Source organism: Anneissia japonica, unplaced genomic scaffold, assembly GCF_011630105.1.
Source record: "Anneissia japonica isolate Jap-2015-1 unplaced genomic scaffold, ASM1163010v1 scaffold287776_len302883_cov198, whole genome shotgun sequence".
NCBI lineage: Eukaryota > Metazoa > Echinodermata > Crinoidea > Comatulida > Comatulidae > Anneissia > Anneissia japonica.
Window position 1 is genome coordinate 172,970 of NW_022705028.1, and position 14,492 is coordinate 187,461.

General features: G+C 33.4%; 2 protein-coding genes across 2 annotated transcripts in view; one reads left to right on the forward strand and one right to left on the reverse strand.

Moving 5' to 3' along the window:
* Positions 1–12,191, reverse strand: part of LOC117105181 (GATOR complex protein DEPDC5-like) — a 24,039-nt gene extending 11,848 nt beyond the window's left edge. The window contains exons 1-17 of the mRNA XM_033246250.1: positions 12,002–12,191; positions 11,295–11,382; positions 10,694–10,740; positions 9,581–9,750; positions 8,246–8,444; positions 7,939–8,070; positions 7,495–7,567; positions 7,089–7,192; positions 6,253–6,314; positions 5,852–6,007; positions 4,189–4,355; positions 3,414–3,474; positions 3,036–3,174; positions 2,356–2,589; positions 1,857–2,108; positions 1,389–1,457; positions 305–495 (exon numbers count right to left, since the gene is read on the reverse strand). Of these exons, the coding sequence (XP_033102141.1) occupies positions 305–495; positions 1,389–1,457; positions 1,857–2,108; positions 2,356–2,589; positions 3,036–3,174; positions 3,414–3,474; positions 4,189–4,355; positions 5,852–6,007; positions 6,253–6,314; positions 7,089–7,192; positions 7,495–7,567; positions 7,939–8,070; positions 8,246–8,444; positions 9,581–9,750; positions 10,694–10,740; positions 11,295–11,382; positions 12,002–12,044 (2,187 nt within the window). The 5' untranslated portion in view covers positions 12,045–12,191. The remainder of the gene's footprint in view (positions 1–304; positions 496–1,388; positions 1,458–1,856; positions 2,109–2,355; positions 2,590–3,035; positions 3,175–3,413; positions 3,475–4,188; positions 4,356–5,851; positions 6,008–6,252; positions 6,315–7,088; positions 7,193–7,494; positions 7,568–7,938; positions 8,071–8,245; positions 8,445–9,580; positions 9,751–10,693; positions 10,741–11,294; positions 11,383–12,001) is intronic.
* A 1,736-nt stretch (positions 12,192–13,927) lies between these two features.
* The window catches only part of LOC117105194 (39S ribosomal protein L16, mitochondrial-like), a gene marked incomplete in the record, with an annotated part of 18,539 nt that continues 17,974 nt past the window's right edge, over positions 13,928–14,492 (forward strand). Inside the window, 1 exon segment of the mRNA XM_033246264.1 lies at positions 13,928–14,134. Coding sequence (XP_033102155.1) covers positions 14,065–14,134 — 70 coding nt within the window.

Consider the following 14,492-nt stretch of genomic DNA (forward strand, 5'->3'; position numbering starts at 1 on the left):
ACTGATCGTTTTTTTTAAGACGATCCGTTCAGACTGCTGTCAACAATCAGCAGACAGTGTCACATTGTCTAGAGTTCACGGTGAGCGAAGTTAAATTCATTATATGATGGCCGTATGACCGCCATACGATTCAGCGAGTGCCCGGCAGAATTATGGTCAATAATTCTAGACCGCAAGGCTAACAATCATGGTACAGCAGATAATTAAGTATCTTTAAAAATAAGGCAATTTATGCCAGAAAACCCATTACACTACAAATAGCACAAGGCTATTTCTAACAAATATTTAAATTGGCTTTACTTACGTGCATTAGTCTTTGTGAGACTAACTCCATAAAAGCACTTTCTAAAGAGTAGACATTAGGTCCGACCAATTCATCTGGTGACACATCATACTGGTTCTCCATGTAGTCTCTCTCTAAAATGAAGCTGTCTGGATAGTAGTCAGTGGTGATCGGCAGACAAGCTGTTGCCATTATTGACTTCCAATCAACACCTGAAAAAAAACCAGACCCCCGATGGGGACCGTGGTTGCTATTAACGTAATACATTTCAATTTTTTTTCAAAAGTTTTCATGCTGGGTTTGGGGGGGGGGGGGCGTTGAAAATCACAATAGCGTCACAGCCACAATGGTGTCTGTTAACCCCAGGCCACCTCACCGCATCGTCCACAAAAACTTGTGTAATGAACAAATTACATCTGATAGTTTCGTAAATAGTTGTCAACAAAATCAGCCATTGAACAATAAAATGAGACTCCAAATAACAAATTTTCATAGTTTTGTTGAGGAATACAGTGTATAATTGAAGTTTTGGAATGTCGGTAAAGTTTTCTGTCTGTACTATGTTCAGTGTACTGTTTTATCTAGGCTTCCAGAGATGTCCATGACAGTCCTCAGAGGAACATCTATCACATTTGACAGTTCGGCGACACCAAAAGCCATATACATTCCATAAATGGTTTGTCTTTCCACACAATTTGGTATCTTTTCTGGAGTAGGGGGTGTTGTCTGTCCTTAGTTATGGTATTAATATTTTGTCAAAATAGAAAATCAATAAATAGGGCACAATGTCATATCCAAGTTAGCTTGGGTAAGAAAATTCATAGCGTACAGATTTCTGGACACTCATCTTTGCCTGTTTACAAAGTCGGCGTAACACACACATGCACAGGCGCACCATGGATGTACCATGTGACACTATCTCCATTGGAAAGGTTCCTATTGTCAATAGGAACCAATAATAGAATATTCAATCAATGATTTTCAAAAAATTCTTGCTTAATCTATTATTTATTGTACAGGAATAGTATAAATGTTGAATAAATCAAGTAAAATATCGCAATATTGCTTGTCATAGCAGATCTAAACCCCAATATTAATAAGTTACCTGTCTGTACAAAAGGTGTCCATACTTGCTCCCCTGTTGCACCCCAAATCCAAGCAAGCCTACTGTTCCCTAGAAGATCAAAATCATGAAACATTAACATACCTACAAAATAAAGTGAGACCGATTGAGATAACCTTTTGTATTCTAGACGCCCAAAAATAACCTCTGAGGCGTATTGTGCGATCAACTTTTTATTTTTCTTTCTTTTTTTTTTTACCTTCCAAAAGGGGAAGCCCCCGGGGCCGGGGCCCCCTCCAAATCCGCCCCTGATCATGATCAACAGAATTCCAATAGACAAACACAAAAGTATGGAACCTCTCTGGTTTCCATGAGACTTGGGAGAACTGGATTAGTACCAGGGCAAGTCCTACCTTATACTTACTACATACCTACTATATTCTGGATGGTAACTATGATTAATATGGCTACCAAAATGGGGCTAGATATAGTGTTCAGAAGAAATCTTACCAGGTCCGACTGGTGGTCCTCTGTATTGGACTGTCTCCACGCTAGCCGTACTGGATACGGATAGCTGACTACTGAGACTAATACCACTTGCCGAATGCGGTAAACCGGCACCACTACCCGAGTGCGGAATTCTTCCCTGAGGTTGCCCTGAACCTGAGTCGCTCAATTCTAACATTAAATTCTGCTCATCGTCTGAACATTCTGTACCATCCCGCCTGCGGTGATGAAGTTGAATGGCTTCTCCAGAAGGTCCTATCCAATGATCACAATAATAATGTTAATAAAAATGATAATAATTTATATTATCTAATGTTAAATACATATTAATAACTTAATTCTTTATTTTTTTATTTCTTTGTAATTGCATCTAATTATACTGGGATTGTTGGTTTGTACCTGTAACACAATAACATATGAAATAACAGCCAATAAGAATTAAGATTTTGTTTAGGACTGGTGCAACAATAGCCACTGTTTTTTTTAAATAAACAAAAATTACCTTGTGGAAATGTATGTGTCCACCGCCGTCGATTAGATGTCAACCGGATAGCAGCACAGGATTTGGCAAAAGGATTGATCAATGCTCGTTTGTTGTGTGTATTTGTTGGACTGATATTAGGAAAGCAGTGTATGGCACTAGCACTTCCAACGATCAACCGTTGAGGGAGCCCTTCAGAGTCCTCATTCTCATTTTCCTGACTATGTGAAATATTTTGTGGACTTTTAAAAATTTCTGAGAAATAAATTAATAAATATAAACTATCATATGTTAAGGTTCTTGCATTTTTCATGAAAAGTTTTTGGTTTAACCCTGGTACAAGGTAAAAGGTAAAGGTATGAAAATAATCCATAACTTGCAGCATCATTATGCTGAATTGCATTTGGGTGGGGTCTGCAACTACCTAAAAGCAAAAATGTTTGATATTTCTTACTATAAAAGAAGTTTTACATTGATTTATTGGTTTAAACATTTTCTTTTTGTCTGATTAAACATTTACATTATTTTTTTATAAATATTAAACCAATTCTAAATGTTATACTTATAGTAATGGAAAACATCTTTTGTAATGGCATCATCGACACATACTGCCTTCATAAAATAGAAAGTTTGTATTTGGGAGGTTCATAATTGGGAGATGTTACTGTAATATATTTAAAATACTATAATTTTTATATTACCATCATCCTTTCTGCAAAATGATACAACCCTGGTTCGTCCAGGGATTGGTATGGCCTGTGAGGATTTCTGATCTGAACTAGAGGTTGAATCATTCAATGACATCTGCTTTTTAAAACTTCTGTTGTGTATAAGTTTTAACTTTAAAGAGGAAATCAACAACAATTATCGTTATTATAAATTTTGAAAGGTGTTTCGAGTCAGGAAGACCACTTAATTTACTTGGATGATTTGAAGTGTTTGGGAATGTACTGAGTATAACAAGTAATGTTGGACAAAACACAATTCATAGAATGTTATTAATAAAGAAAATTAAAAATTGTATATAAATGAACTATATATTACACATCTTAACTTAATCAATTTACTTCAAAACTTACCTTTAATTTGTCTTTGGATGATGTGTCCCTCAAACCGAACTGACTACGAACACTTTTAATGCTACAAGTGTTCAAAATTGAAAAAAGCAATTAGAAATTTTAATTTTTGTACATATTACGAACAATGTTTGCCCTACCTGATGTATTATCGTATTGAATGCTCGGTACATTTCCAAATACTCGCGAAAAAAAATCTTGCAAGTAAGTCGGGAGGGAATCAAACCCACAACATCCACATAACTACCGTACCTGGTAACTTAACCACTCGACCATCGAGATTGCGCTTGGTGGTTAGTGATGAATCCAATTCCTAAGTAGCAATGCCATTGCGATGGCTAGTTATCTGGAGTTTGTGAGTGCAATTCCCTCACGAATCACTTGCAAGACTTTTTGGGAACGTACTGAGCATTTAGTACGCCAACACGACGGGTAGGCCAATCATCGTTCCTATTATTCGGATAATATTTTTACAGGAAATTTATACAAAGCCAAAATTTTAAAGGAAGTATAACCTTTTGAAAAAAGGCAGATCCATAAGTAGTTAACTGGATAGGCCAGTCTCAAAATCATCCGAACTGGCAAAACTGTAAATGTCCTTGATAAAACTTTATTCAGATTTCAGATTCTGAAAGTGCAGTGACACCTCCATATAGTTAGATATATTGTATCCATCAATTACATGAATACCATCTTTTCCTTTTGTGACCATTTTGCAATTTTTAGATTAGTGTTATGAGGGGAAGGTAAAATACACCCTCTCCAATGTTACACTTACCTTGATTTCGAAGTACGTCGACTCGGTATCTTGAAAACATTATCGTCATGCTCATCATAATAGGAATCGACCCAAGAGTCAAATGCATCCATAAATATTGACATGCTAGCTCTACCAGTTGTTGGCTGAAGAGGGGGTAACTCATCTGCACTCTTGTCAATATTTGTCTATAATAAGTAAACATAGTGTGTTGATCATTTTAATTATTGATCAGTAAGTGGGTTTAGGGGAAAAAAAAAAAAAAAAAATAGGCCATACGAAAGGGAAGACAAAGGACTTGTCACATAGCAACAGCCAAGGAGCCCTACATAAGACAAAAAATAGAAAATTATGACCTTTAGATTGCATTTAACAGTGTTTAAATAATTAGTGTCGAATTAGCTATCACAAAGATATTTCAGTTATAGATATAAACTGCGCACGGCTATGGTTGTTTACTCACATTACTTTTTTTGTACTATGCATATGCATCTTCATCTCGCCCTAGTCTAGTGGAAATTCCACACCATGTCCTGAGAATCGAGAGATGTATAGGCCTAGGTCTACTGTTGACTATTAAAATTTAACTTGTTATGTTAACAACAAATGGTTTACAGTATTTTATGAATTAATTATAACCAGGGAGTTATGAAAAAAAAAGTATCTCGGGGAACTGAATCTCAAGTACTGTATTTGCAGATCCATGTGCATGCGTTGTGGCAGACTTATAACCATCCATTATCCAGTGGGGTATAAATATGTTTTTCACATGACATACGCGTGTTGTAAGTGAAACTTTCACAGGGTAGACAATGGTTTAGCCTCCGAATGTCAGTATGAAATCAATGAAAATTCATTAAATAAGCCTAAAGGTTGTTTTATCAACCGTAAATATGATTTATCTTTAGTTTAATGCAACATTCTATAGATTCAAAGAAGGTATATATAGAATTTGCTAAAGAGAGACCAGGTCAAACTAGGCTATGCCAAGCTGAGATGGCCAAGCCGTCGCATTAAAAGTGGCTGTCATAAATAATTGTTGGCCGTCCAAAAGACGGTCGGACAGCTCACTGGCTAAGCACTCGTCAGTAAGTGTACAGTATTGTTTTCCCCAAGGAATATCATACCATTTACAATAAAAATTACCTAGCTTACAAAGGCATTTACAAATATTTTGAGAAAAGTTATTAAATATAAAAAGCGATAGCACAGAAAATAATTATTTCATATCTTTTCCCTCAAAAAGACAAAATATAGAAGACAAAATCTAAACTTATATAATGAAATCAGATAATGAAAGTGAAAAGAATCTGTAAAACTGAGACACTTCCAAATTTAAACAAGATATGTGATGTAGATATCTTAAAACACCTTAGTATCTGAGAAGCCATAAGAGGTGAGTCATTAACTGTTAAGTCCTTTCCAGATTATCAAATTTTCTTTGACAACAAACTTTCGTATGCCCATAATTAGTCATGATGATGACATGCCCATATATAGTCATGATGTGATGTCATCATGACCATATTTAGGCATGTCACATACTTTTGTAAAATAAAATATGATGGTCTGGACACGGTTTCATATGAAATCATGAAATGAAAAACAAGAAAAGCACTATAGAGGGAAAGGTCATAGACTTGTGCCAGAGACAGTATTTTAAGTACACTATGCATTGCCATACCAATCTTTCTGCTAACTTTATCCTAGGTGTAAATGTTGAAAGCGCAGGAATGTTGTTCTTTCGTTGATTGTTGGATCGATAGAAGCTATGGTTAACCCAATGAGGTATGTTGTAATCATCGCCAAGTAAACTGTTATCACTAAAGTTGCTATGAAACTGAAATTAACAATCAAGATAGAAAAAAACAAACAAATGATTAAGAATAATTATTCAACAATAAAATATTATTTCATTACTTCATCATTGTTTACATTAAAAGATTATGTTCATTGAAACTATCATTTTGAAAACTATGATTGATTCCAAATAAAAACACACTATAGTGTGGATAAATAATTAGAGGAATCATACTGATATAACATAATATGCAATGTTATGGTCAAAGGTCATAATTCACATACCCTGAACAGAGGGGTGGCATGAAGAGGCTGTTCTGCCATACAGATTATGTCAGTGTTGATTCCTAAACACAAAAACAAAAAAATGAATCAATATAATTGTTCAATTGCACGTATGAAAGCATTGCTCCGTAGTTGAAAGTGAAATTATTCATAATCCAAGACATAAAATATGCAACATTCCTCAACATGCATCAGTGTCATAATCAAAGATCTTATAAACACAAGATAGCGTTCTCCGGGATTTACGCGTGCAAATTCTGTAATAAGGCATGAATGGCGCCCTCTTGCTAAATTGGAAACTTTTGACCCTTGACCGCCGGCGATTTTTTTTTCCGTACGAAAGATCTGACCATACAGTACACCGCCTGTGAACAGCAGAACAGGAACCGTCTCAGATCCATGGCAACAGATAGGACGCCCTCTTCCAAAACTTATTACTTTTTCTCTTCGGTAATAGCTCATGAATGGCGCCCTCTTGCTAAATGGGAAACTTTTGAACCTTGACCGACGCTTCTATTTGTTACGCGTAAATCGCGGAGAACGCTATCTTGTGTTTATAAGATCTTTGGTCATAATGTAAGGAGGAATTAGTTTATAATAAACATATATAAAACATTTATGTACTGTGGTGGCCAAAGCCCTGTTTATTATGAATAAAATAGACTTATTTTGAGGGTATTTCACATGTGTAAAAGACTAAATAAGACACTTTTTTAAGAAATAATACTTATGGAGATTTAGTATATATCTTATGGAGGACAGAATGAATATGAATACATCTTACAAACCACAAGGAACGTGGGAGAGTTTTGAATATGCAGACTTAATATACACACCTTGTGGAGAGGGTAGAATTAGGTTTAAGTACTGAATAAAGTGTTGTTTAAGTGTAATAAGCATCGGCAGCCAATCATCCCTCCATTCATGTTGTACAATGACCCTACAAAATAAAATAATGGAGTCAATGAGTTTTTTCCATCATATATAAATCAACATTATTTGGTAATACTGTACCTTTCAGATAGAACAGACATATCCTTCAGTGCACCTTCTATATAGCAAGGTTTGATACATGGTTAAATAACTCGGGTGTGGGCTTTTATGAACTGTAGCAATTAATTCTACAGGTAAATCAAAGTCTTTATCCAAATGTTTACAAGTAAAAAAAAAACAAAAATAACATATTTATAAAAGCCTTGCTACTGTAAATTTTTAAATACATAAAAATTCTTGTGAACATACTTGTATAAATCTTCATAGATTCTCCCTTTATAATCTATATGCAAGCAAGTCCTCATTGATTGTGGAAACACATCTAAATGTAGAACAATGTATAGTCAACTTTAGTCAATTTTAATAAAAATTATGTTTATGATCATGCAATCATCAATATAAACTTGATCATTATTAAATAATTATCATAATCATTCTCATTCTCATCATGATGTTCATAATCATCATCATCATCATCTTTACTTTCATTATCATTATCACAATCTTAATCATCATAATTTATATTAATCACCATTTTTTCATCTTCATAATTAGCATCTTCATCATGATTTCATCATCAACTGCAATACCATTATCATCATTATCACCCTCATATATATTGTATACATTTCAATGTTCACAGCAAAAGATTGTATTAAAATGAAAAAATGCAATGCTCTGGATGGCACATACCAATTGATTGAGCATTATAAAACTTTCTGGAGAAAAATACAATTGTCACTTCATTGTTGACATTTTGCTGTTTCCATAATGTAAATAGATCTTTAAGAAAACCATTCACTGCTTTCTCCCAATACAAATCACCTACAAATCAAAAACATCACAGATGAGAATTAGTAGATATATTATTTCTATCATTGTTGAAATATTACCATCAGAACATATTTTGCAAAAATACTATCATTATTATTCTTATTGTTGTTATTATCACCAATCCTGAACATCATCATCAGCATAATTTAAATTTTGCAAAAATTACCATTTGAATCAAACTCCCACATTTCGCTACTCATCTGTACAAACAGGTAACACATTGCTTTAGAAGACCTGAATGCAATCTTGGTATTTTCAGTTATTGCTCCACAAGTGACCTTATCACCTTTGGCCCACAGTTCACTAACTTGTGTACGAATACCACATATCTCTACCTTTTTACTAATGTAAGCACATGTTGACATCTATAATAAAATAAATGGAGTAAAAATTGTTATAAATTCAAAAAGAAATATTATATAATTTAATCTTCTTAGAAAGTGTTGTTTTGTTCATTGTTATATAATATTGCAATTACAGTTTGTGATGACATACAGTACATTTAAAAACTTATATAAAATAAATATATATCTAAATAGTGTTAAAATTTTAGATTTTTTGCAATAATTTTTTTTATTCAACTAAGCCACTTTCACTGCCCTTAAAACTATTTAAATCAATTTTTTAAAATGGCTTGTGAAAATCTGTGTAAGCTAAGTGGATTGAATAGGCCCACCATAACTTTTCTGGATGAAGACAGTAATTTTTAAACTGGAAAATTCCCACCCTTTGCTCAACATTGTATCTAGCAACACAACCTTGATCGAATCTGATAATAGTTTATCTTATGCTTTTCTATATCCACTTTCGTTTTTCACAACCCATCTGCTGCTTATTGAACTAATCATAAAATCTGATTGTGACGAAGGTCACAGTTTTCAAACTAAAATGAATCCTAATTTGTTGGCCATCACTGTACTTAACAAACCACACACTTGCAAACCGCAAGGTCCAACCACACTGCTTAACGACAACCAGCAGTGAAGGCAACTTGTTAAGAAACAACACACGCTAATGGTTCACAAATTGATTACCCTTCTATAGCTATGGATCTAATTTATAATTATAATACAAATATATATTAAAACATCTCTGATCTCCTTCCATTATTATCAAAATTATTATTATTACTTTCTAAAATTATAAGCTTGATCATTATTTATGTTATTATAAGAATTGATATTCATTCTTATTTTTAAGCTTAATGTTTAATATGGAAATATCATTTTAAAACTTGTAAGTGTATATCTTCTATTTTATCTGTGTATTTTATACTTGTTTTTTGAGGACTCCTTAATATCAACTCTCTATTAATGATGAGTTTACACAGGCTATCCTCATTAAATAAAGTTCAAATAAATAAAACAAATAATCAAGATTTAAATAAATAATCATTATATTAGGCTGCGAGAAAATGTAATTTTCTCAATTTTTTTCCCATGAAATTACCATTTTGTATAATATTTTGAGAAACTTGAGGCGTTGTGGACTGTGTGCTTACCATGCATTTTTTCAGTCTCCACATGTCTCCTCTACTGACATATTGGTCTTTAAAGAGAAGTTCAACAAGATCCAATTCAACATCTTTCTCTTTTACTTTGTTTACGACAACTTCCTTGTACTGACGAAGCTTGAAGATACTTGCCACACTTTGATCAATTGTAACTATTTCTGTTTATTATAACAAAACAACATCACTGGTTACATTTGGTGCTGGAGAATTTTCAAGGACAGTTTGAGATTTTTTTTTCAAATATTACAATATTGCATTGATCAAACAACAAATAATATTGCATGATATCAAATTTAAGCACATAGAAGCTCCGGCATTATGCGCTATACATAAATTATTATCATTTGTCCAATTTTCCTTTTACACTTACAGGTGAAAATTGCAAAAATAAGCATTTAAAATATAATATAACATTAACAAGGCATAAAAATTTTTTTTAAATATTATTATAATATTGCATGATTAAATGACATTTTATGATCCAACATCAAAGTAATATTGCATGATCAAATTTCAAATAAAATTGGATGATCAATTATCATATCACGGATCCTGTAACATACATGTACAGGATCTGTGATCATATGAAAAAATTGCATGATCAAATATCCAATAATATAGCATGATCAAATATCAAATAGGCCTAATATTTCACAAGCAAATATAATAAAAATATAATACTACATCATGTTCAAATATAGATTAGTTTAGTAATACACAATCAATATATCAAATATATTGCATAATCCTCAGTAATATCAAATACTGTAACATTGCATTACTCTTCAAATATAAAATAGTATAGTGTTGCATGATCAAAGAATAGTGCATATCAAATATCAAATACTATACCACCACATATATAAATCCTAGACATTTGATTGGTTAAAAGTGTAGGTATAGTATTTTTACATTTCCATGGCATGGAAAAATCACTGGTGCAAAACCATTTTAACTTGCAGGCTTGTTTTCATAAACTTTTGAGGTAAAACAATAATGTACTGTATTTCCATACTTCTAACTTCCAATCGATAATACAAAATCATTAAAGAGTCAAACAAGCAGTAATCATACATTAATGAGATGTTGATGTAGGCATACCTTTTTGTTGAGTGTCTGCTTTGAGTGACTTCACTTGGAGTAACAGCCTGTAGGAAAAAAAAAATCAATTCAGTCTTTTAAACCCACTGCAATAAAGGAAGGAAATCACATAGATTTCCTACTATTGTTTGCAATTTCTAAAGCCATCTCAGAATGTGTTTAGTAAATAAGACAGACACTGATTTATGTCAGCGCTGATGACGTGATCAAATCAAGGAAGAGCTATCCAGGGGTACTTAGGACTCTAGCATTCCTTATCAGGAGCCTTTGTGTTGGGTATCTTAACTTTCCTTTTTTCCCAAGAGTTGGGTGCTATGTTAATAATGAAACAAACATAAATGATTCCATATACTGTGGCAATGTTGTTATTGATTCAGTTAAAACTTGTGATAATGATCAGAACATGTTTCTGAAGAAACTGTAGTACATCATGAAAATTATGATAAAAATATTAATAATAGAAAATGATTTTATTTACAATATTAAATGATCATTTTTATTTGTACCTAATGATGATGATGATGACAATGATATTGATGATGATGTTGATAATTACAATAGAGACAAGTAGTAGTGTAAATGTATAATTAGGGCTACACACCTACTGGACTCTTCCGCATGATAAATTTCAAGTATATCTCCGACAGACACATCTGGAAAATCGTTAGGATGAATAGTCAACTCATCCTCTTCAAGATTAAAAAAAAAACAGAATGTATTTTTGTCTCAATAATAAAAAGTATGGGCTACACAAAACATTTTCTTTCTACCGCAATTAAAAATGTCACCTTTTGGTCTTTCATTTTCATAAAATTATTGTATAGATAGGCCTATATATAATAAATAATATATGCACTTCATTCTAGATTTGATTGGGCTTGGTCATATCTACAAAATAGTATGAGGCCTAAATATTACACAGGCCTCTAAACTACCCTTCCTAAACTATGTAGGCCTAGGTTAGCCTAGGCTAGGCCTAAACAAATCATAATTAAATGGAAATATTTTCTTAAAACTAAACATTAAAATGTGGTATATTAATATTAGTAGTAGTACTAGGGTGGCACATCAGTAGGCCTCCCTGCAATGATGCTTAACCTGAGGTTATTTAATTTGATTTACATAAAATTGTATAGGCCTAGAACTCAAGTTCATATTGCACGTCATTATCTCAGCTGTGGCCAGAATCCATACTGGCTCAAGCACTTAAATTGCACTTGATTTGACGGCAGCTGCAATTACTGTATTGACAGTCGAAATCATAACGAACAGATTCGGAATCAGCTTTTATATTCTTTCTAAACTTACCATTTGCACCTCGTTGGTGCACCCAAAGTTTAAAATTCTTCATTTCAATTGTTGTGTGGTTTACATCTAGAGAGAAATTATGATATTTAGGAAGTCAATAAGACCCATACCTGTGCCAAGCCTAGCCTAGGTCGTGTCTTCAAAAACCTCAAAGAAAAACAACTAATATGACTGCTGGCGCATAGTGATCTAGCTGACGACGAAATCCAGCACAAGAAGATTCGATTTGCCCAACGGACGATTCCATTTCGTCATTTAGGTAACAAATATCTTACAGTTTTCAGCCTCAAGTTAGCAAGGATCAAATTCTCCTGTCATTTCCCTTTACCATGATCAAGCTTGGTTTATACAGTAGTTTAGGTGATTTAATATCAGTTAAATACACTCCATGATACAGACTGATATTAATACAAGATTCAAGATTCAAGATTCTTTTATTGTCTGAAATAAAACTCAGAAATTGCAATCACTGGCAAGGTAACAAGTGTAAATATCATATAATAAATAAAGAAACAATTACAAAAATATAGAAACTAATACAGTGGCCGTATTCATTGTTTTATAGTACAAATTCGCAAAATTTACAGTACTCATTTTGAAAAGAAGCTCACCCCCTCTTTACTTTGCAAAAGTAGCCTAAAAAAGAAGCCAAATGAACTCCATCTCGAAAAAAGCCCATCTAAAGTTCGCAAAAAAAAAAAAAAAAAAAAAAAAAAAAAAAAAAAAAAAAAAAAATAAGAAGCCCAGGCCTTCAATTCGAGTTTTTTTTTTCGGTAATTGAGAAAATAAATCAATTATCTTTATTTAATATTTAGTAAATTTAGTACACAATCTTCCACCAGTTGTGCAATACAAATGTGAATGACGAGTGTTTTCCATTTTCGAATAATTAACTTGAATCTTGTAATTTAGTAATTCACCCGTGTTAATTAATGGAATAGTTATACATGCGCATCAACACAATCACCATGCGATAGATCGCCATGAGTTAGATCGCCAAGTCCTAGATGTCGCTGCAGCAAAACTTCTACTGAAAAATCAGCTGATATTTTTCTTTTTGGAAATTGTGCGCCCTCAACAGAACTTTGGTCGTATTCAATGTTATTTTCTGCAAATCGCCTGAAATGCCTTTATCCACGAAGACAACTATGCGGTGCAAGAGTAATTGTTGTTTTTTCTTTTTTCTTTTTTTTTTCTTTTTTTTGTGAGGTTGTTGTGAGGTGTTTTAAAAGTTAAAAACATGAAACTGTGTATTTAATCCTAAAATGTTCATAGGGGCCGCAAACAAGTGTTTATAACTGTAATTATAAACTTGTGATTCTTGCTAATGTGTATTTGAACATATTTTAATGGAATTTGCGATACAAATATATAAATTATTATTATTATTATTAATTAGAAACTTTTGTGTATTTGCTTTTCACTACACACCAACCTTATTAGAGCAGCTCAGATTTAATTAACATTTTTTAACTTTGTAAATAGTGGACGCACTGTTATGTACAAGTGCCGCTCTTCTAAAATCGTATGCTCCAATCAATTGTGTGATAAACGTTTTATAAATTGGTATTGTGTGCTTGAATAAAATTAAACAATAGAAATGGAGTACCGTAAGTAAAAATGAAAGATGCGCTTGAGAGGAAATTTTAAAAGGGAGAGAGCCAGTGAGACAATTATATTTTTGCCTAAATTTTTTACTGATGTTCACATTTATTTCAGATTCTGCAACATTAAAAGGGGGAGCTTCCCCCTCCCCCTTAGGGGCGAAAACAACAATTCGTCGAGGAGGAAAAAAAGGTTATATGTATTTTCTACATACTAGTAGACTCTAAAATCGATTAAATAAGCCTTTGAAACCCGTAAATTGTCTAAATTTTCGGGGACCTAAACTAAAAACGTGCTCTATGACAATTACCAATCGGATGTGTATTTGTGAACGTGTGTTTGTATGTGATGGGAAAGAAAGAAAGACGTGCGAACAGAACCATGAGTACCGCGTACTGCTACTAGCGTAGCATATTCTAGGCCATCCTAGGCTTGTATTTGAATTTAAATAGAACAAAATGTTACGTACTTTGAAAAATATCACAATTTGTTTCCTTGAAAAACCAAGTTTTCTATATTCTAGTTTTGGTAAGATAGTAATATAGGCCTATACCGTCATGTTGTTTTGTAGGTTTAACTAGGCCTAGCCTAGCCTAGGCACTAGGCCTAGGGGGCCTAGGCTAGGTCTGGTGCGGTGTGACTAGACGAGCATGTCTAGGAGGCCTAGGTCTGTCTGGGATAGGTCACAGCCCAGACTAGACTAGGCCTATGGCCTAACATATCTGCCAAATACTCATAGTTACCAAACTTAAGTGATTTGAAATGATTTGTATTGTTAGGCTTTTTTTTGGGGGGGTGGCGGGGTGGTGGGGCGTGGCTGCCCGGCTCAGGAGCGGAGCTCCGGTAGGTAGGGGTCCAGGGCCAGTGGCATATAGGAGTCTTGAAG